At 46.4% G+C, this 22,527-nt stretch overlaps 2 protein-coding genes across 11 annotated transcripts in view; one reads left to right on the top strand and one right to left on the bottom strand.

The window, feature by feature from the left end:
• MEF2A (myocyte enhancer factor 2A) overlaps positions 1 to 11,975 on the top strand; it is an 87,393-nt gene extending 75,418 nt beyond the window's left edge. For 6 of the 9 annotated variants that reach the window (XM_061446681.1, XM_061446673.1, XM_061446676.1 and 3 more), the window contains 5 exons: positions 83 to 273; positions 1,884 to 1,907; positions 5,418 to 5,544; positions 9,583 to 9,709; positions 10,176 to 11,975. In XM_061446681.1, the coding sequence (XP_061302665.1) occupies positions 83 to 273; positions 1,884 to 1,907; positions 5,418 to 5,544; positions 9,583 to 9,709; positions 10,176 to 10,533 (827 nt within the window). In that variant the 3' untranslated portion in view covers positions 10,534 to 11,975. The remainder of the gene's footprint in view (positions 1 to 82; positions 274 to 1,883; positions 1,908 to 5,417; positions 5,545 to 9,582; positions 9,710 to 10,175) is intronic. The other 3 variants (XM_061446678.1, XM_061446679.1, XM_061446680.1) reach the window with 1 other exon arrangement.
• Positions 11,976 to 15,868: 3,893 nt separating this feature from the next.
• Positions 15,869 to 22,172, bottom strand: LYSMD4 (LysM domain containing 4). 2 transcript variants are annotated; one of them, XM_061446701.1, is made up of 3 exons: positions 22,152 to 22,172; positions 20,537 to 20,824; positions 15,869 to 16,597 (listed from the first exon to the last, which is right to left on the bottom strand). In XM_061446701.1, exons 2-3 carry the CDS (start codon positions 20,807 to 20,809, stop codon positions 16,046 to 16,048), a joined length of 825 nt encoding a protein of 274 aa, XP_061302685.1. In that variant the 5' UTR covers positions 20,810 to 20,824; positions 22,152 to 22,172; the 3' UTR covers positions 15,869 to 16,045. The 2 variants fall into 2 exon arrangements, with proteins under 2 accessions (XP_061302685.1, XP_061302684.1); XM_061446700.1 differs by lacking the exon at positions 22,152 to 22,172 and adding an exon at positions 21,516 to 21,661.
• Between the last annotated feature and the right edge of the window lie 355 nt (positions 22,173 to 22,527).

Raw genomic sequence — 22,527 nt, 5'->3', positions numbered from 1 at the left:
TTCTGTTTCGTATTGCTGCAAATCTGTGTCTGTGTTGCTGCTTCTCTCCAGACTTAGGGGACATTTGTTTTTCCTCTTTCAGGAAATGGGTTTGTGAATTCTCGAGCTTCACCAAGTCTGCTCGGAACTAGTGGTGGCGGGAATGGCTTAGGCAAAGTCATGCCTACAAAGTCTCCTCCTCCACCTGGAGGAGGTAACCTTGGAATGAACAATCGCAAACCTGACCTCCGTGTCGTCATCCCACCCTCCAGCAAGGGTATGATGCCACCACTGGTAAGTTAAAGCGTTTGTTCTGTGAGTGCTTTTGTCAAAATGAAGTGTTCTACCCACCGTCTCATCTGCTTACCATAGGTTAAGGGGATAGAAAGGTGTCTGTATTCTGAAATTTCACTAATGAAAAAAACAAAGTTATATCTTGTTTCCTTGGGAAAAGTTAAATTTGTAAGGAATTTTTTATTTAAAGTGTAAAATAGTCTGGCCAACCTAAATGGGGCCTGAATACACTCCTAGAGATGGGGATTTTGTTGGTTTGACTTGGCATCTCACTCAATTGGTACTGAGAACTTTGGTTTGGAGGGTGTGGGTTTTCAGAAAGGGTTATGTATTATTCTGTGGAGGAATGGCTGATCTCACTGGTGAAGTGAGCTATATTAATGTGCCCTAAAGCACTCTTTGTACCTGTTTGTCCTCAGCCATAATGGTTGTGGGATATAAAATGTAGCTTCAGTGATAATGACGGTGTGAGAGAAACTCTTGTTTGATGTGGTGTGCTGGAATGCAACCTTGTGTGTCCGTGGTGGATGCTATGTCTTCAATGCGGGCATAAAAGAGTAATGAGGATCAGCTTCAGTCCCTGTTTGTGTACTTTCCAATCCTACTGTGCAGTTTGGCATGTTGGTAGTCATGTTTGTTCAGCCTAGATTTAGAATAGCACACAAGTTTCGTGTCGGGCATGAGGCAACCAACACATTGAGACCAGAACAGGTCTTTCAGGAAGAGTTACTCTATTTTTCCTTTAATTTGGTTGGCCAGAGCCTTTGGTCTTAATCTTTCACTGTCACATAGAAATCTAAAACGTCTGTGTGCACGTTTTGTGTTTTCTCCACATGGAGGAATGAACCCTGACCAAGAGGAGAGGATATAAACAATACAAGTACTCTCTGTGTAGTTCTTATTTGTTTTTAAGATGCCACAAGTGCTTACATTTGTTACTGGTATTCATGATGAATAATACAAAATTAATCCATGTAACAAAAGCTATAATTATGTGCAGAGTAATGATTCCTGAAGTTTCAGGTTTTTCTAGGAATGCTGAAGTGCAGAAGAGCTCGGAAATACTCTGGTTATTAAAGTGAAAATTACACTTTTAAATTAATTAGAAATAGATACAAGAAGAGAATCTTGTTAATGCTGCTGTTCTAACGTCAGTAGTCCACAGTACCTCTTCGCTGTTGTGTTGTTAACAACAACATAATATCCAGTATCGATTTTGCCTGTCTTTTGAATGGATTTGGAAAGAGGTTTCAGAGTGGAGGTGCTGGGATGGTTGTATGTAAAAAATACGTAGTTAGTGAGTTGAATCGTTATTGGCTCAGTCCTGCCAGAGCTGACGTGCTCCACATCCACATGTTATCAGTGTGTAGCTGTGTCCTTGTTTTTGCTGAGCTCTTTCTGCACTCTTTCAGTATGGTATTTTTTAATTGACCCAAACTACATGAAGTATCGTAACTTCCTAGTAGTATTACTCACAGAATCAGGTGGCAAATTCACATTATGAATTAAAATGAGTAAAAATCCTGAAGCACAAACATGACTTTTTGTTTCATTTTTGAAAGCAATGCTATTTTAGTAACTGTGTTATCCCTCTTGTTTGCTGAGTACAGTCGGAGGAGGATGAATTGGAGTTGGTGAGTTTGGGCTACTGTTTGATGAGAGCGAGCAAGATGCTGTGAAAACGCCTTTTACTACAGCTCTCTTAACTGTAGTTTCATTACATATCTCAAATAATTCCAGTGTTCCCTTGGTAGCAGACAAAAATACATTTGTTTTATCAGACTCAAATCCCAACCAATTCAAGTTGAAAACAGATCCAAAGCCTGGTGCTTTCCATTTGAAAAGTTCTGGGTTGTTTTTTTTTCTCCTGAAAATGCTTCTGTTTTTCTTGGAGGGAACATTGGAAAAGAGCCTTTCAGAGTAACTGTCCATGTGGATAGGATATTTACTGTCCTTTGTGTCAAATACAAATAACCACTCATCACCCCCGAAATTACTGGCATATTTTTAGATCGTGGCTTCACTCCTGAAGTGGTTCAGATTGTAACACAAGCCCTGTGTTACTTCTCTTATTTTCAAGGAGATTACATCATTGCTGGTGAGGTCACCTTCTTGGAGCTCAGAATTATTTCATCCTGCGTGAGATTATCAAACCACAGGGGTGTTCCCTGTTTACCAAAAGGAATCGAGAATCACAAGTGAATAATCCTACGTTTTTTTTTTTCCAGTGGAAAGCTATTCTGCTTTGGAAAGGAAGCTCTCGGGATTTGTCTGTTTTCTATATTTTCCCAAAAGGTTTTAACATTTGGCATTCCGTTTGGAAAACAGCCGTAAGGCTACAATCACTCTGAACTTATTTTTAGAGCAATTTTCAAATTGTTTAGCTGCTGTAGCACAAACCGTGCAGAAGATGGTGCAGCTGTGGAGATACACAGTCTGCCTAGTGCATACCTTGATTTGTTTCCGAACATGGACCTGTTGCTAATACGAGGCTCTAATTGCATGAAAGCATGGAAAACGTAGTGATTTAGATCAATTTCTTGATGAATGCATGCTGTTGGTTGATTTGTTTTACCTTAAACATGAGCAATGGATTTACTAAAGCAAAGGGAAATGAGTTTTCAGAGTCAGTATTGAAGTTTTTAAGGTTTATTGGGATGATTTGCTAATTGAGCAGTTGAACAGCTGCCACACACGTTCTTCCCGCCTTCATAGAGAAGCGTCTGGTTTCCAGTGCAAGACATAAAGCTCTAATTCAATGTAAAATCACTTAATCAAAGTATCGCTGCAATTGGAGTTAATGAGAAAGCCCTTGAATTAAGGTATTTGTACCTGCTAAAAGCTGCTGTGCTCTTCGCAGCATTAAAGATTGGGCGAGTTGGTTTATGGCTCCTGTGTGGAGTGTGGTCCCTCTAGTGGTGTTACAAACTGGGCTCAGCTCTTAGGGGAAGAAGGCTCACACAAAGAAAATGCACTTGTGTCTTCCTCAGACGTGGTAGAGAAATAGGAAGTACACCTGCAGAGTTATGTCTCTTATCCCTCTAATTTGGGATGCTGATCCAGTGCTGGGAAGCGATTCCAAATCACGTCTGTGAACGCTCACTCCGTGGGGTTGGAATTGAGTCCTGAATATGAAAACCAGATCTGAACAGTAGCATGGCATGAAATAAAGATGCTGAATTCCCCCCTGCCATCATTTGCACCAGGTTAAAAAGGAATTTAAAAACTTCCAGAAATTTGGTATGGATCTTTGGTTGAGTCTGGTACAACCAATACCAGACACATCCAAGTATTCCTTAGTGCCTTTGTATGGCTGAGTGTTCAAGGCTTATATTCAGAAGTAAATTACCTCAGAAACCCACCTTTATTAGCCACTCAAAAAGAGAAAATCCCATGGGGAAATCCTTTGGTCTGGATCGTTTCCCAGTATACTCCTCTTAACTTTTCCATTATGCAGTAATCCCAACTTTATAGGCCGCCATCCAAGAAAGCTTTGGAAAAAGGTCAATTCCTGGCAGACACAAAAAATCTGCTCTAATAACATATCTTTATGCCAGATAAACTTGGTGTAGGGGAGATTTTCAGAAGTACATAAGTGATTTAAAGGGATAAATTACACAGAAAATCAGTGGGATTGATTTTTTTTGTCAGCCAGACAAAAAGGGGATGAGAACGTGGTAGCCAGTGGAAAGCCTGTGGCTGGTTTTAATATGGTAGCTGTGGTATATGGTTTTTCCTTTAAATTGGAAAGACAGAAGCCAAGGGTTGATAATCCTCCATTCATTTTCACAACTTTAAGCTTAAAGCTGAATACAGCCCTGTTTGTGTACCTGCTCGTTCTATTATTACAAAGGCAGTCATGCATTTTTAATACTGATCGCTTGCTCAGGATCACAGTGGAGACAAAAATCGAGTGCTGCAGCTCCTGAAATACTTGTTTATCTTTCCAAGACAAGGAAAAAGCAGTAATAGCTTCAATCATTTAAAGGCAGGAAATGGCACCCTCCCAGAGAGATGCAAAATTGCTGCTTTTGTAGCAGATATTTTCTGAGAGAGAGGGCCTTGCTGTAAATCTGTGTTTTCAGCAGTTTGAAATCCAGCTCCCTCAATTGGGAATGGTTCTGTAAGAATACAGAAGCATGGGGTGCAGAGACTTCTGATACTGCTCAGGCAGGCTTCAGCAGGTAAAAGTGAGCATCTGATGTTTAAAAATAACAATAGAAGAATGCAGCGTTTCCCGCTCCTGACAGCGTCTGGCACAGCAGGATGGTGCTGAGCTGCACGCTGTGAAGGACCGTGTACAGGTGCTGCCATGAGGAGTCGTACGTTCTGTGACAGAGCAGCTTTACTGCCTGGTGATATTCCCACCGTGATTAATGCAAGGTTTTCCAAACAGCAGATTTGGTTAAAGAGCTCAGTTTGAGCGAGCAGATGTTCATTGCAGTGTATGGGAAGGGCAGGCTGTTATTAAGTAGCCGGCTCGTGCCCACAGTCAGATAATGCAGTGTAGATGGTTTTCCTGTCAAAAAGCATGGCTGCTCCGTGTGAACTCCAGTGTCATTTGCCTTGCAACAAACCTGCATTACAGCCACTCCTCTCTCAGTTTCTCGGGAACCATGGGAACAGCGAGATCAGTTTATCACTGAAGCCCTATCCACACAAATGTCCATCCCTGCGTTCCTCCAGGACAGGTGTAGTCAGTGTCCAAACCAGCAGCTAAAACAGTGACATTTGGGTACACACCTGGGAAGTGGGAGACTTCTCTGGTGGAACTGCCCCCACCATCTGCACCCAAACCTCTTTGAGTCAAAACTCTTAAATCACTTAAGAGCTTCTGAGAATTGCTGGATATGTCCCTAAGAAACTGCATTTGGTTCTGTGTCCCCCAGCTCTAACACTGCTGCCATCTGCATGCCCGGGAAGCAGACCACTGAGTCTGCATTAATCTGTCGTTTCGGTTTGCCAAGATCGTTTTGGTTGTCTTGAATGCTTTGGCTTGGTTACAAAATCTACCCTGATGTATTCGTAACTGAAAAATAAAGCAAAGAAACAGGTTTTAATTGGATGCTGTTTTTGTGGTAGCACTTGATTTTCCATTGTTCCTGCTGATATCACAAGATGTTGTTATTTTTAATCATTTATAGAATACCCAAAGGATAAGTAGTTCTCAGTCTACACAGCCTCTTGCTACCCCTGTGGTGTCCGTGACAACTCCAAGCTTGCCTCCACAGGGACTGGTGTACTCGGCCATGCCTACTGCCTACAACACTGGTAAGCTTGTTTTTATGAAGTGGCTTCATTTGTCAGATGTACAAGGCTTTTGTGATTCATAAGCCCTGAAAATTTGCATTTCTGTGACACTTTATTTTCCTCTTCAGTGCAAATGAAGGCTCTTATTCATCACAAATGAGCCTTTAGGTTGTAAAATGTGTAAATGTTGAGACTCAAATCAGGAAGAAGCTTTCAGTCAGGTGGCAGAGAGACAGACACAATGCAGTGCATTGATTGCGGCAGCAGTGCTCAAGCTGTCCATCTGGGAACAGAAGGGCCTCACATTTAAGCAGTTGTTGATACTTCAGGGTGTACTGTCCCTCTCATTCTGCTTTGCTTGGTTCCAAGAGCAGGAGGGAATCGGGCTCTACTGGGGCTTTCAGTTAACAAAAGAGCCCAGACAGGGCCTTGTCCTCTTTAGTAGCTGTGTCAGGAGTGTGGTGGGCACTCATGGGAAGGCAGTGTCAGCATTTCACCATTGCTGCCATCTCAGCTGAAGAACCTTAAAACTACTTCTTACCCCAGAAGGGTGAGAAGTGAGGAATCCGGTGATGTCGGTGGTAATTGGTTTGCAGTTTGCAGAGTAAGTCATGATGCCGTGCCTCCTGTTCGGTCTCCGTACCAACAGAGATAGTTTTGACTTCAGCCTCAAGGTTATTTATTTGTTATAGACCCCATGTGCAATGATGGCACTGTATTTAGGAATGGGTAAAACCGGCTGCGCTGGTCTGTTGTCAGTGACCATGTTCTTACTCCTGTGCTAAGGTCAGGACAACACCAAAAAACCCTTCAAGGTTTGTAACGAATGGCCAAACCCTCGGTAATCTTTGTTTTCGGCAGGGAGGGGTGGCAGCAGGGGTCTGTAGTGTTGGAACACAGAGCAGCCTGCATTTGTAATGATTTCTCCCCCCAAATGATGGGATTTTATACATTTTCTCCACTTCTTTAGTTCAGACTTGTAGCCGCCTCCCAGCCAAATAACTCCCTTCTTCTTCTGTATCTTTTTGTATTGATGTGCTCACTGAGGTTTATTATCCATGAGCTGCTCTTGGCATTTTCCTGCCTCAGATGTGCGGCCGGCACCTACTGCCCTGTGTGGGTTTGGGTTTAGAGAGGAGCAGCAGCAGTAAAGAGTTATCCCATGGTAGCACCCCTCTGCATGGCTGAACATTTGTGCGAGCAGTCACTACCCTGAAAGGGGGTGAAGTCTGAGGAGAGGAATGAAGGAGAAGACGGGGTTGCAATAATGGCACAGTGAGGAATTGTGCTTGGTGAATTGTTTTGGATTATAAGGATGAAGTTGCTGGGCAGAGAGATCTTGGTTCGATGCTTGCCACAAAGGTTGTTTAGAGATTGTGTTTAATGCTGTTTAAAGTGAACAAATAGTTCTGAAGTCCCCTATTGAGGTTTACCTGTCACCTAGCAAATCCCTTTACTTTCTGGCACAGTCTGGCCTTGTTTCAGGGCACAGTGCTGTGTGTGCTCCTCACCCAGAACAGCCTGGAAGCTGATGGCTAAACCAGGCTAGAACACCAACAAGATGAGAGGCAGAGGCTGCAGGCTGAACCTTGGGAAGCAGCAAACCCAATGAAAACTGGTGTCCTACACAATGTAGAAGTGCCGCTATGGCTGGGATGTGACTGTAAAAAGCAGCCCATTTCCTTTGATAATGCACTAATTTGTGCAAAGCTTTTTTAGCTCTGAGACACTTTAAAATTGTTTTTATTAGATTGAGCCTTTCAGGGGATTTGCAAACAGAAATCTGATGTTGAAACCAAATTGTCATCTGGGTATTCTCAGGGTAGTCACCACCTGGCAGCAATCTCGGTTCTGCAGTTCAAGGACTAAGGTAAAATTGGGATACCTCCGCTGTTTTTCTGGATCGATAGGGTTTGGTTTCTCCCAGGGCTGGCAGGGATTGGTTCAGCTTTTGCCTCTGTAATTAAAATGCTGGATATGAGTTTTGCTATTTTATATAAGTTGTTTTGCTTGGGGAAGTATTCTTTATACTGATTGCTGGAGAAAGAGCCAGAACAAACTGAGTTACTTGTTCTGAAACAGCCTGGGCGTTTCTGAGAAGTATCCAAACCCCACAGAAGACAGTTAAACAGTAACTTACACTTGAGCAGTGTATCTGGCCATAAATCATCTTGCTGGCTGTAGGTCAGTTATTTTGCAAGGCACAAACGTCAAAGGTACGGTGTAGCTGGAAATGGCAGCAGCAGGTTCCACCATGTAGAAGCACTGCTCTGTCTGTACTTCTCCATCTTGCCTCAAGTCACTCGTGTAGGAATTGGTGTCCTGCTTTATGGATTATATCTGATTATTTATGGAAACGAGAGCTGTGTAGTGGCCTAGGTATGCTTTGGAAAAGCATCTCCTCCACCCCCTGCCGTAAGACAGTGTCTAAAGCACCAGAAGTTAATTGTCTGTTATCATAAAAGCTCTAATTGCAAACTAAAAACCACACGGAAACAGAAGTCCCATAAACACTTTCTCCAGGTCTGCTCCTACAGAATCCCAGTGGCACAGAACAGCGCATCCGTCACCTCCACACCCGCAGGTTGTCACTGGTCTGGCTGCGTGGAAGGTCGAGTGCGTGTCCTGGGCACTGGAGGGCTGTATTTGATTTATGTTAGTTCTAGTTCTTATTCCAGTCCTGCAGAAGAGCTTCAGGTCAGTCAGCTCGGGGGAGAACCTTTGTGAGTCTGCAGGTTTGTCAGGGCTCCAATCAAAATGTCAACGGAGAAGGAATGAAACCGAACGGCAGCTGAAGCAGCTTCACCTGCCGGGGGCAGCCAGGAGCTCCGGGGCCTTGTGGAAGGGTCCTGTGGTGATTCATATCCATCGCTGCAGGGCACAGCAAGTACCTGCGGGCTTGGAGGTCTCCCTCTCCTCCAGGCTGTTAAAAGGGAAACCTCAAAGTCATCCAATGGGGGTGTCATTTTATGACAGTACTAACACACCCCCACCCCCCCTCCCAGACAAACCCCAACCACAAACCACAGCACAAAGCACTCCTGCTGAGGCAGAATACGGGTTCCTCTGAGGGCAGGAGGAGTGCATTTGGCTGTGAGCAGTTTGTTGTGTTCTCAAGAGACCAGAAATTATTGTAAGGAAGCTTTATTAGAAGATAATTACAAGCAGAGAAGTGTTTGTGGCTTTGTTTTAAAACCTGAAAATGATAGCGAGAAAATAACTTCACCTCTGGATGAAGCGAGAGCTGTCAGAGCGTTCCAGCCTCACCAGGACTGACAGCCAGTCCGGGACTGTTGACAGGGATCTGCTGGATTTTCTGTTATCCATTTCAGTTGTATTTCTAAGTAATGGTACTTTTGGCTCTGAATAAAGAGGCTTTTGGAGATAGAGATGACAGTTTCATCAGACATAGCGTAAGGAGTGGAGCTATTGTAGGGAGAGGCAGGATGTGATGGGAGCAGCCCATGCTGTTCCACTACTGGGTTTGGATTTAGGTTTGGGACTATGAGCTGCACGGGAACATGACCCAGCCAAATGGTATTGGTTTGACTAACACTGCCTCCCAGCTGGGAACTCAGCCGGAACTGGGGTGTCTCTAGTAAACACTGACCCTTTCCAACGGCACGTACAGATTATTCCCTTTTGTTTCACTTTGAGATGTCTGCAGTCCAAAATCTTCAAAAATGCAAATACTTTTATTACTGTAAGGTACATATATATTTATATATATATATATATATATATATAAAATGTGTGAATACACTGTATGTGTGGGTTTAGAAGCAGCTGTATGAGACAGCAGCGTGTAGAAATTGACAGCATAATGCAAACAAATGTCGTTTGTAGGCTCATGTCCTGTTAAGCTCTTTGGGAAGTCAAGACTGCTCCCAGAGTTCAAAGCTTTCGTGTCTGGGCTCCTTTGTGTCACTTGCCTTTATTTGTTTTTGGTAGAAGACCTTTATATGTATGTGTGTGTGTGTCTCATATATTCTCATGTATTTGTATATATATAAAATAATCTATAAACTACTTTCTTGTTCTTTTGCTTTCCCCTCTCAGATTACTCCTTGACTAGCGCAGACCTGTCTGCCTTGCAGGGATTTAATTCCCCAGGGATGCTGTCCCTCGGGCAGGTTTCAGCCTGGCAGCAGCACCACCTCGGTCCAGCAGCCCTCAGCTCTCTCGTGTAAGTACACCCCAGTGTTGTAAGTACACCCAAGAACACTGGTGCCACAGGCTACAGCCGGGCAGGAACTTCGGCTGCTTCAAGCCTAATACTGTGCACCAGGGAATACGTAGCACAAGAGCAGTTCAATTTTGTGTCTGCTGGTGACGGTGTATTGCCTTTCAGGTTTGCTCCTCAGCTGCAAAGCACTCGTGTTCCGTGGTGCTTGTTCCATTCTCCCACAGACAGGCTGTGTTCTGGCAGCTCCTTACACGGGAGTCACCTGCGTGATGAGCTTAAATGTTTGGAATTAGGAATTAATGCTTTTTCCAGCTTTGTTTCTTCACCTCAGTCAGTCGCATTTACTGATGTGCTCATTTTGAGGGTGTTGAACCGCAGGACCGCGCATCACACAGGCACATCACTGTCACCTTCTTTTCCTGTGTCGTGTTTTCTCACCTCTGCCTTTCGGTTCTCTTCCCCCCAGTACTGGCAGCCAGCTATCTCAGGGTTCAAACCTATCCATTAACACCAACCAAAACATCAACATCAAATCTGAACCAATTTCACCTCCCCGGGACCGTGTGACTCCCTCCGGGTTCCCGCAGCAGCAGCCGCAGCCTCCGCAGCAGCAGCAGCCGCCGCCGCCGCCACCGTCGCGGCAGGAGATGGGCCGCTCTCCCGTCGACAGCCTGAGCAGCTCGAGCAGCTCCTACGACGGCAGCGACCGGGAGGACCCGCGCAGCGACTTCCACTCGCCGGTCGTGCTGGGGCGGCCACCGAACGCGGAGGATCGGGAGAGCCCATCGGTAAAGCGGATGAGGATGGACACGTGGGTGACATAAACGTGCGGCGCGGCCTCCTCAGTTTTGTGTTCTCAAAGTGAACTGTCCTGACATATCTAAATTTATAAATAAGGACATGAAATAAGCGTATTTATATGTATATACATACATGCATATATATATCTCCACATGCATATATATGTGCTAGTGTGTGTAGCATACACAAAATCATCAGGCACTTACAAACTTCTTGCGTAGCGGCAGATGTCCCCGGTCAAACGTAACCGAACAATCCCGTAGGTAGTGATGGCGCCCGGCACGTACGTGGACTCGTTGTTCTCATCCTATAACCTGTTTTGCAGCGAAGCGTTGTACCCGCCTTGTAGCCCTGCCACACTAGATTGCAGAAACCAAGAGGGCTCGCCTGTAGTAACGTCCCTGTGTGTGTTATTCAAGCTGTATGGTTACTCGTAGTTAAGAAATAATGCTTTGTAGCAGCAGAGCAGTAGAAAAGCAGGAAGAAGAAAGCAATACTGTACATAAAATGACCTTTCTATTACCCCGCCGGCATGGGTCTCTATTGCAGAGGGTGCATGGAGAAGGGCTGATGCTATAACGAAATAAACCACAGAAAAACCCTGTTTTGCACGTGCAAAAAAACCCCTAGCGTATTGGGTCAAAGAAGTGATTTTTTTAATGAGTGCAAGAGAGACATAGAGAACGCGCATGAAATATTCAGAAAATATTAGCCTAGGAAATAGAACCTTAACAAAAGAAAATTAATATATTAAGTTATAATTGGGAGAGGTTTGACAAATTTGTTTTTACGTTCCTACCTTTGAAAAATATAGAAACGGATTTTAGCTCATGTATATTTTATATTAAAGAAAACAATACCCTAACGAATCGAAGACTATATATAAAGTTATATACAGTACTTTTGAACACATTCTGCTATGAATTATTTATATAAGCCAAAGCTGTACGTTGTAGCTTTTTTGTAGAGTATAGTTTTATCTTATTTTGACTTTCTAGTTTTTGCTTTCAAAGATGAAAAGGAAAAACTTGCAGGCGGAACCTTGGGGGAAAAATAAGCCATGAACACTTCTATGTACATTGAAATTTGAGCCAAACTCTTTGTGTATATAGCATCCTAAATATATGATCACCTTCGGTGTAAGTACCTGCGTATTGTACGTTCACCAGATTAAAAAGTATATTTTTGTGGATTGACGCCGACTTGAAGAAGGGCGAGGTCCTTATTAAGTAGAGTATTCACTGTTTAATATTTACTATTTTGTTAAATATACTGTACTTTCTTTGGATTTTAATTATTATTAATATTATTATCCAGATTTTTCAGAGGGTGTATAAAGGGGTCGTCCCCCTCACTGGTGGTGAATGTGTGCCGTTCAGTTGTAATCTCTGTGCTGTATGGTTAAGCTTCATTATACATTTTATATATATGTATATAAATAGCAAAGTGGCAAAAAAAAAACCAACCCAACCAACCCGGTGTTAAGTTCATCCTGCATAAATAGAAAAAAAATCTGTTACGACACATTTTAAGGCATCATTTTGGAGCTGCCTCTTCTGAGGAGTTAAAAAACCAAACCAACAGTGGAAAAAGCTTGACCTAATTTCTCATGGTAGGGAAATGGCACGAATCAGGTGAGCACAAAAGGTTCTTTAAGTTGGTAAATGGCTTGGGATAAGGCTTCAGCCTCGGGAATAAGCCCGCCGCTTCCCTGAGTGGGAAGGAGTCACCCAGAGCCTGCTGTGGCACCAGTGGAGGAGGTTGGGGTTTGCCTTTGGATTGGGTTTGCACAGCGCAAGGGCAGTGGTGTCTCCCTGTGTCACTTGGTGCCCACTGGAGGGGCCCCAGCCAGGCTGGTGCTGCAGGTTTCCCTCCTGGGTACCAGAACCGAAGAGCACCAGCCTGTGCCGGGCTGGGGAAACACGGTCCCTTTCCTAGTCCTGGCTGCAGGTCTCCTCTCTGCACCTTCCTGCCCATGGTAGTTCTGGGGAGACCCCGACCTCTCCCGTTACCCAAACTCTGACGTTATCCCCGATATTGGTGAATTTTTCCAATTTTTCCTTGGGCTTTAATTTTTGTAATTGAAACAATCACCTGATGCTGTAACTAAACAGACCCCCCCCGGCCCCCGAGGGGTGCAGCCCCAGTGCTTTGCTCCCCTCAGCTGCTGAAGCAGCCGGTTGGAACAGCTCTTGGTAGTGTAAAACACGGACCGGGTTCTGTTCCTTTCAGCCCCTTACCTTGGAAGTGGGTCTCCGCTGACCACAGTAAGTTCCAGGTTTAGAGAAGCTGCTCCAAAGCAGCCCCTTTCCTCCTCACTTACCACCTTTAAGAACCTTTCAGTGCTCGGGCCCGTCCCGTGGTGGTTCATTATTTATGCACATGTATGGACTTTGCTGTACATCCGAGTGGGAGTTCTGCATTCACATTTACTGTCTATTTTCTTGTGTGCCTTATCAGATGGCTTTGCTGACTGTATCTCAATAGTCTTTATTTCTATGCAGGTTTTTAAACAGTACTAGTACTGTTCTCTTAAAGAAAAAAGCTACGTAAGGGTTAGAGTTTGTATTAAAATTGCACCAATGAGTTACAAAATATAATAATGATGATGATGATGACGATAATCTGTTCCTAAGACGGGCGCAGGGGCCTGGTCACATGGTGCCCCGGCCTCCAGCAGACCAAGTCTTTCCCCAGCCTCCCGGGGCAGGAGAATCTCGCGCCATGGAATCAATGGGAATCCTGATTTTTAGTAACAGGGAACTTCACTTTTTTAGGAATTGTAAAAATGTTTTATAAGAAAACAAAAAAAAAAAAGGGAAATGTCAGAGCACAGGGATTTCAACAGGTAAAAACCTCCTTTTTTCAATTAACTCTACTGACTGAAGTTGCAAGTGGAGCCGCTCCTCGCCTGAGCCCCGTGTAAGGTTTGTATCTGGTGTGAGCGTCGCCTCCATCGCCGAGCTCACACCGCGGTGTTTAACACCCGCTTTAGCCTTTCCTTCCACGTAAAGGACACTACCGCATCCGAACCTTGGAATTACTGTGCGCACAAGAAATACATAGTAAATAAGGAACAAAATAACTCCTAACAATCGATCCTGGGAAGAAGTTGAATTAGAATGTGAAAGAAAGACTTAACAAATGTAAACGTTTAAATCTTAGTAGAAACTTTCTTCACTTTGCTGTGCAAGAGAACACTGCTTTGCTATATTTAAAATGGCTTTTTTAAAAGAGATTTATGTATTTGGTAAATGTTTGTAGTCAACAGTTCACAAAGAAGCTGTTCACGGTTTAATGCTGATAAGCCGTTTGGCGGCACAAGCTGGACTTTGTTGCCATCCTTGAGACGAATCTTTTAAGAAAAACAAATAAGTTAATCTCAATTTTTTTCCCTGAATGTGTTGTTTTTTCTTCAATATACAATAAATATTCTAGTGAACTTTTTATCAAATGGTTAAGAAAATGCTAGAGGTTGTTGTAAAATATTTGTATCCTGCATTCACTGAAGTAAAGATACTGGCTTTTACTGTGTACTCCAGCCTCTCTCGTGTTTCAGAGCACGCGTTCCTTTTGCCCCTCTCTGTTAGTGCATGCCTGTTACCAACCAGCTCTCCAAGAACCTGAAAACAGAATGCTATTGAAATTGGTGGTAAACCTGCAGGTGAGAGGGTCCCTTACCTGCTCCAGGTGTGTTCTGTAGGCAGTGCTGCTCCATTCCAGTCCCTGCAGGACACAGCAAGGCATTTGGAATCCTTGGCCTTAGTGCAGCTCCGTGAGCCCCATTGGCAGAAAGCAGTGTCTGACCTCGTGTCCGGTGGGGACACTGTGTGCAGCACCCGACCTTCAGAGGACACAGTTTAGCTCTGTCCAGTTCTGTCACCACAAAAAAGGCCCGAGCCATGGGGTGCCCCTTTGTGCTTTATTTGAAAACATCCCAGTTCCCCCCTCAAACAGATACAGCTCCTTCACAGAAGAAAAATACAAGTTCAGTATAAGGTACTTTGGAATCCTCCATTACAAAATCAGGTTCCCGCAGGGTTTCCTGAGCACCTGTATGGAGGGCTGCAGGAAACACAGGTTTTCACTGTAACAGCACACCGTGCTTCTTGCCTCACTCCCATCCCACGCTCCTGCAGGTGCTTCCTTGGGCCCTGCCCTCGCCCCAGCCCAGCGAGGCTCAGCTCTGCACCGCACAGCCTGGGCACTGGGAAGGATCCTGCACTTCTCTGCAGAGCAGCCCAAAGAGGGGCTGGAGCCCTGCTGAGCCCTCGCCTCACCCCGGGCAGGTGTCACACACCGTGCTGCAAAGCACCTTCGAGTCTGTTCTAGGAGAGCGTTTACCTGCAGTCATGGGCCCTGAATTTGCTGAATTCAGTTTCTGAGGCAAAGCCCCCCCAGAGGCTCCTTTCCTGCTCTCTGCCATGTAGTGTTTACTGACCTTGGGGCTGCCAATGCCTTGGGACCCCACGAACATCTGCAGCTTCAGTGGGCACTCCCATGAATTCCAAAGCCTGTGAACACCAATGTCAGCAGCTCACACAAACCTTTATCACACAGCAGCTCCACAGTCCACAGCCTGTAAAGGATTTGCACTACTTCCTGCCACGAAGGCAATGCAAGGCTGCAGTCCTGGACCTTGCAAATCAAACGCAACTCGTGACACTCCCTAACACAACCAAGGAAACTCAAACCCAGCACTGACACCAGGTGTTTGCTTGTTAGAGATGCACCATTATAGATTATTATTATTATTATTAAAAATATAATACTGGCTAAACACAGCCCCCTCACCCAAAACAACGAGCCTTTGAGAAGTGTGTACTACATACATACCCCAGGCCTAACGCTGCTTCTCTTCCTCCTCTACTCTTTGGCTATCTGCAGTCCTGCAGGTGTGTTGGCTCTGGCTGAGTCATTGGACTGCAAAAATGCCTCTGAAGGAGTTTACCGATGGGCAGAGGTGGCCTCAAAGGCATGGAAAGGTGAGGTGCTGGTGGCAGCCTTGTGCCACTGCACACCTCGAGTAATGCACTGGAGGACAACGGTTTAGAGTCAAGTACACCAAAGCTACCATGGGCTGCAAGAGCTAAAACTGACGGTTCAGAGGAAGAGTTGAATCCCCATTAATACTTGAGGCAATAAGGGGGTTTTCGTAAAATGCAAACAACCCCCAACATTCCGACAGCATTAATACTGAACTCTATCCAGCAGCAAAGGAGTCGCTGCTTGGACAAGGCATTAGGAAATACCTGAAGCAACCACTATGAGTAGATGATTGCTACAAAATACTTTTCCCTTGATAGAGCTCATGGATGCTAAGCCAGCTGCCTGATGATCCTTACAAGCAACAAAGCATCCTGATTGTTCCATAAGCAGCACATTGCTGCACTTCAGTCAAGTTCAGGCTCACAACACCAGCTACTTAACAAAAATAGAAATCATCTGTGTTGTTACCCCTCACTGTGCTCAAGTCTGTCTCTGCACTCGTGCTGCAGCGCCGGGGGAGAGGCTGCAGGCAGCTGCCTCTCCCCTTTAGGATTTTTTATCTACAACTGAGCTCTGTGGTAATTTCCCTTCCAATCCATCTGCTGAAACGTTTGAGGTTAGTGTTGTGTTGGAGGTATGGGCCACCAGGCCTTGTGTTTTAAAATAGATGATATAAAATACCGGCAGAACAATTCCTATCAGGAGCATAATAAAAACTGCATTCCACCACTGGATCCCACAGTCCGCTCCATTGTTGGTCTCCTGCTTCCCTGCTTCAGGCAGCGGCCGCTCCAGTGCCTCCGGGCAGTACTCGGTGTTCAGCTGGACCTCGGCCTGCACAGCGTCCTGAATGCTCTTGTCAATCCCCTTGAAGTAGTCGCTGAGGTGTCTGCTCTCAGCACTGCTGCTCACACCCCCATCAGGCTCCCCTAAGTCCACAAGTGTCAGGCCGGGCTGTGTGGGCACGCTCGGGACTGGCCTCAGGTCTCCGCCGCTCTCCGTTAGCAGCCCATGGCTCTTCACAGGGATCTTGATGGACTTCAGAGCATACAAGTCCTGCTCCCGGATGAAGTTGTTGACACGTTTGATATCTGCAACCTACAGAACCCAAAAAGGACACGGATGTTAATGTAGGACATCCCAGACTGAAGGACATGGATGCTAATGTAGGACATCCCAGACTGAAGGACATGGATGTTGATGTAGGACATCCCAGACTGAAACAGGAAGTGTGCAAGCAGCTGTCAGAAATAAAAGCAAGCCCTGGTTGCAAGTGGCTTTGTGCTCTGCAGATATCCCAGCTGCTCTGGGGATGTTCCAGGTCCTGCAGGACAGAGACTGGCCCATGTCATCAATCAGTCTTTAACCTCCTGTCATGCTTTTCTATCTCTCATGGGTTGTACGCTGCTTAATACTTAATGGTTTTCCTTCATTTAGCTTTCTTTACTGTTCTCTCGCTTTCTAATCCAGGTTAAGGCAAGAAGAGTCTTCATAACAGATCCTCAGTTTTCATACCTTAAACAATGCCTGCTTAAGGTGAGGACAACATCAGTACACGCAGGCAAAACCCTCCCCCTGCTCAGAAAGTGATTTCGGAGTGAACAGAGCCCTGTCTCCAGAACACACCAAGGTCTGATTGCTAGATCACCACTTGGAAGAGAGCTGTCGAGCACCCCTGCCACAAACACAAGCATCCTCTGCTCATGTCCCCAGGCACTGTCCCTTTCCTGCACACTAGCAGCTCACATGGCTCATTTCTCCACCGCTGGTAAAAGCTCCCACTGAAGGTACACGTAAAGCAATAATCTCCATGTATCTGTGATCATCTCTAGAGTGTGTGTAGTTCCCAGCTCTGACTGGTATTCCCACCCAGCTCATGATGCAAACAGCAGTAAGAGCAAGAAAGACCAAACCATAAGTACAGCTTAAGTCACAAGGGCAGCTGGTATCAAGGAAAAGACAAACCCATGCTTCTTTGTTTAATGTTACATAAAGAGAGAACAGCTTAATACAGTGTCCACTCACAACCACCTGGTAAGTACATGAACTTCTCAACTGCCCTAAATCCTCTGTCAAAGAAAATGAAAGGGGTGTTAATGTGTGGAAGGAGCTCTCCAAAGCAGCCGTGGAGATATGAAAGAACCTTGAGGGTAAAACATAGGATGCAAACCAAAGAGCAAGACCTCAAAGCAAAGAGAAAGGTGACACAAAGGGGCTGAACCACTTCTGATGTACCACAGAAAAGACACAGTCTGCATGTCTGGATAAAGTTGTATCTGTTCTGTTACAAGTGTAGTAAATGATGTATGAACCGCATGCTCTGCACCCTCACAAGTCTGAGGCTACCAGTGAAACTGGGGAACTAAAACCAAGAAAGTGCTTTACTTCCTAAGCAAATGTGTGACTGCCACCAGCACCAAAATCATCACAGTTGAGGGCAAAGATGCAGGAGGTGCCAAGAGGAAGGCAGCCCCCCTTTTCCCCTCTCCCCTGCAGGGTGGCCCCACAGGTTGGAGGCTGAGCACCAACCACAGGAGAGAGGAGCTGCAGCCTCTCTGCCTGCAGAGCTGCTGCTCCCCGTGGAACTCCCCTCCAGCTCATATGGGTTATCAGGGAACCACACACCAAGCTCATCACCAGCAATCCCTGGAAGGTGTCAAGTCTGCCATGTCACAGCCAGAGAGAGCAAGACTGCTGAAAGTGAGAGATGAGATGAACGCCCGAGTCTCACATTGACTCTGCAAAGCTTGAGGAATCTGAAAATGGGAAATTTAATCTAGGTCCTAATCCGGTGCCCCCGAGGCTGCCTATTCAGACCCTTCACAGCTTGCTCCAGCATAACATCTGGACTTAAACCCTGTAACATTATTTAGTTATGAAATAACAATCTCACCCAAAGCCTCCTAACTAAGGTGGTGCTTCAATTGCTGGTTTAGTTCCAATGAAAACATTATTGGGACAGTAAATATCTCCTGCAGGGTCTGCAGTCAAACACTGCCATGTTGTGCTAAGGCTCTGGTAACAGAAAGAGGAGCAGCACTTGTGCAGAAACAACAAACAAAGCTGAGGGGAGGCATGCAAGAGCACTCGCCATTTAGGCTTATTTTCTGTACTTGCTTTTTGGCTGCAGCCAGCTCCTCTTGTCCCAGCTCAGAACAATGCCAAAAGCCAGGCAGGGCTATAAATGGTCAAGAGTAAAAATGAGAATTCTAAAGTGCTTTGCATCTCTGCCAAGTGATCTGTAGCACACACAAAGCTATCTGTGGCACCATCTTAACATCCCAACCCCAAGGAGGCCCTGACAATTCTGAAACCAATGGCAAGTTCTCAGTGATTTCAAGGAGAAGCTCATCCTGGATTTTTAAACACAATCACACGTATTAGCAGTTATAGCTCTTCCTCACTGATGTCCCAAGTAACCTTTCAGGAGCTGCTTAATTGTGGAAGTAAAACATGAAAACTCATCAGGGCCAAATACACCAATCCCCAATAATAAGGATTTCTGTACCCCCTCAGTTTACCTGGAACAGGTCACCATGGCCTTTTCTAGAAGGGAGGAGGTAGTAGGGCAGTTTTTCCCCCATGGCAGCAGAACACTTATGATCTGGTCACTCCCCATTAGCTTCACCTTCCCCACCTGATGAGCCCAGCAGCCTTCATCAGGACTGAACAGATCCACCTGTGCATGCCAGGGCTGAAAGGCTCCTGGAGGCCAGGAAGGGGGTAGAGGGACAGGGATGGGACTGAGTCCTCCTGAGTTACGGAACAGGGGAAATTTTTATGCCATAAATCAGGAGTTGTTCTGAATCTTCCCCCTTCGAGTTCACTGACCTGCTGTGATCCTGCACCAGTGGCAGTAACAACACAATGGCTACTGCTCAGAGATAAGCAGTCACAACTACAAAGTCAACTGCTGCAGCTCTGAGCTCTCAGGCCCTCCTGAAGCCAATCAAGGCCTATTCAAGTCCTACCAGGCTTGCTTCTCCACTCACATCAGGCTTGTCAGCAGAACCTAGAAGGGCTTCTTTTCTGTTTTGTTTTTGTTTCTAAGGGAATGGGAGGGGAGGAATTGTCGCAATCCCTGTAAGCCCTCTTGCTTCAGCTGCACCACACAGCTGTTGTGTCAAGCAAGACAGTCTGCAGTAGTGTTGCAGCAGTTGAGCCAGTGCCGTATCATTATCCCTATTCAGGTCCCTTTCCAATTGTTTGCATCATGGAACTTTTTAATCACAGTCTGGCTTGCAGATAAAGGAGGCTCTAAAAATACAGCTTTAACTGCTGAACAAGAGGGCACTTTTAATGTCCAGATCAGGTAATTAAACTTTTCAACAGTTTTCCTATAAAGCGCTCTGCTTTGGGACAAAGAAATGTGTTTTGTAGTTTTGTTGCAACCCCGTGCAGAGGCGCTCCCCTCTGCCTGCAGCTGCTGCACTGCACATGCTTCTGGGTACAACAGCAATCAATCAAAACCCGCATGCACTGACAGCACCCAGGATCTGTGACCTGAACTTTGGCATCTCTCCTTTGCCAAGTCCACCCCTGTTAGACACAGGCCTCCCTTGCAATATGTTAAGCTCATTACTTACAAAAAATAAACAAAAACACCCCCAAACCAGATGCCATCACGGTGGTGTTTCTTTGTGCTGCTCAGTTTCTAAAACTGTTTGCTGGAGAGCAGGGCTCTGACCCTTATTTCTGCACTCAGCTTCCTACTGTTTGCCCTCACTTAAATAACAAACTACAAACCATGACTGCTACACTGCACTTAGTCACTCAAATTGAACAGGAAAGCAGGTCACGCAGGGTGTGAGGTCGACAGTATCTCCCTAGGCTGCTAGGTGAAGAACTCTTTTGGGTTTTGCCTTTCTTCAGCTCAGTTTTACACAGATATTGACCATTCATGAAAGCCACAGGGCAAACACTTTGCAGTGTAAAAACCACTAGACAACAACACGCCTTCCTGTAATTCTGGAAGCTAAGCTACATGTAAAATACCTGTAAAGCAATTAAACCCAAACAAACAGAGATAGCTCTTACTTTACAGCCATACTGCAGGGCCAGCTTGTTTAGGTTATCGCCCTCCATAATCTCCCGTTCCAGAAGTACCACGTCTCCAACTCTGTCCCGAGAGGTGCTGCATCGCTGCTGCTCCTTGCCCCTTGGTCGTAACTCCATGACGTTGAGTTCCTCCTCTGATGACTCCTCCGAATCAGAGCGGCCATTGGGAAACACATAGACCTGCCTGCCCGGGTAGTTATGGATGGTGACAGGAGCCTGGAAGGATCTTGTCCGGCTCTCATTCAGCCTCATCTTTTACACCAGCACCTGGAACAGGAATCACACATGATGAGTTTCCTTCATACCAGTGTTTATTTCTTAGCATGGAGAATGGATATAAAGCACACACACAAAGCCTTCCTTCCACCCCATCTTCTCAGGGTAAAATCCAAAAGAAGCCATTCTAACAGCAATATTTCTTCAATAATAAGTATGTTATTTTCAACCCTTTTTTGATCTACCCGTGGACAAACCTTCACATAGATGCTCCACATCTTAAATACCACTTTCTATAACTTTATTAAAAAGCAGGAGTCACTTGAGCCAAGTGTCCTTAACTAGGGTAAAAAAAAATCCATGGAACCACATCAGATCTCCCACCAATGCACACTAAAAACTGACCAAAATCATCCTTCATGTCGCCTTTTCCAGAAATCCCTGGTTCCTCACACGTCAAGAATGCACATTTTAATGTCATGGAAGCGCACTGTTGTGGGATTTGGTTGGTTTGTTTGACATAAGGACAGCTCAAGCTACACTTAATTTGAACCTGTATGACAAGGTTGCTTTATTGCATAAAGACAAGCACCTGCCCGAGCACTGTGTTTAATTACCGCTGGGCCTACAGCAGCGACTCATTAGGAACCTGCTTTTTTTCCCTTCAACCCTCAGCTCCGCAGTCTGTTGGTGGGTCAGACACGGGTAACACCGCCTCACATTCCCGCAGCACTCCACTGACCTTAACGTTCCCACTGTCCTCATCAGGCATTCCCATGGTGAAACCACTACCACGTTATGGCCTTCCCCAGCACCGACCACGGCCCCGCAGCCTGCAGGCAGGGTCACAGCTCTGAGCTAACGACCCGCGGCGGGACCTCTGCCTGTTGAGGAGCTGTGAGCCGAGCGCCCTCCTCAGAGCCTGCTCTCCCCACGCACTTCTCCCTTCTCCCCCGGGCGGGCCAACAGCCCGGCTCTGCCCGCCCCATCCCCGCACCCCCGGCTGCTGCCCCGCACCGACACACGCGGCAAACCATGACCCCCTGAGGGGCATCCCCACCCCGGGAGCCCGCCGCCTCCACAGGGCACAGCGAGGCGGCGGCGGCCGCCCGGAGCTGGGCCCGGCCCAGCCCAGCGTGAGGGCCCCGCTGATCGCCTCAGAGGGGTCCCGCTGCTCCCCTCAGCGCCTCAGAGGGGTCCCGCTCCCCTCAGCGCCTCAAGGCGGGCCCCGATCCCCTCAGCGCCGGAGGGCCCGGCCCCCGTTCCTCGGCGAGCGGACTCGGACTCGCACCCGGACCCTACCCCTTCCCCTCGCCCCCCACCGCAGCCAAAGCCCCGTCGCTCACAGCGAGCCCCGTCCCGAGCCCCCCGCACTGACCCGCGGCTCGCCGGCCATCGGCCACACGCACCAACCTAACCCAGACTCTCGCTTAGCGCTCCTCCCATTGGCTAGCAGTTCCGGAAGGCGGGACCTTCAGCGCCATCTGACCAATGGGAGTCGGGGAAGGGCTGCGCAGCGAGGTTGGTTGAGAGGTCAGCGCTGGAACGTGTCGGCGGAAAGGGGGGGCCCGTTTAAAGGGACCGCAACCCCCGCCCCGGCTTGCGCGCGAGGAGCAGCGGGGGCACGGTGTACACCTGTACAGCCCGACGTATGTCATGTACAGCATGTATACAATGGATGTCACTGTAATATACATCATCCCGGCCGTACGTACACTTACAGCATTTCAGTCATCTGTCCCTGCCCATGGCCG

The sequence above is a fragment of the Pezoporus flaviventris genome, unplaced genomic scaffold (assembly GCF_033815535.1).
Source record: "Pezoporus flaviventris isolate CSIRO_AGI_PZ_B2104156 unplaced genomic scaffold, CSIRO_AGI_Pfla_v1 ptg000006l, whole genome shotgun sequence".
Classification (NCBI taxonomy): Eukaryota; Metazoa; Chordata; class Aves; order Psittaciformes; family Psittacidae; genus Pezoporus; species Pezoporus flaviventris.
This window is presented reverse-complemented; position numbering and strand designations above follow the sequence as displayed.

Bases quoted from the DNA above. Each gene is read 5' to 3' on its own strand.
- LYSMD4 (XM_061446701.1), bottom strand. From the start codon at position 20,809: ATGAGGCTGAATGAGAGCCGGACAAGATCCTTCCAGGCTCCTGTCACC. The intron at 16,598-20,536 runs GTAAGAGCTATC...TGGGTTCTGTAG, and splicing joins CCCTGCAGTATGGCTGTAAA to GTTGCAGATATCAAACGTGT.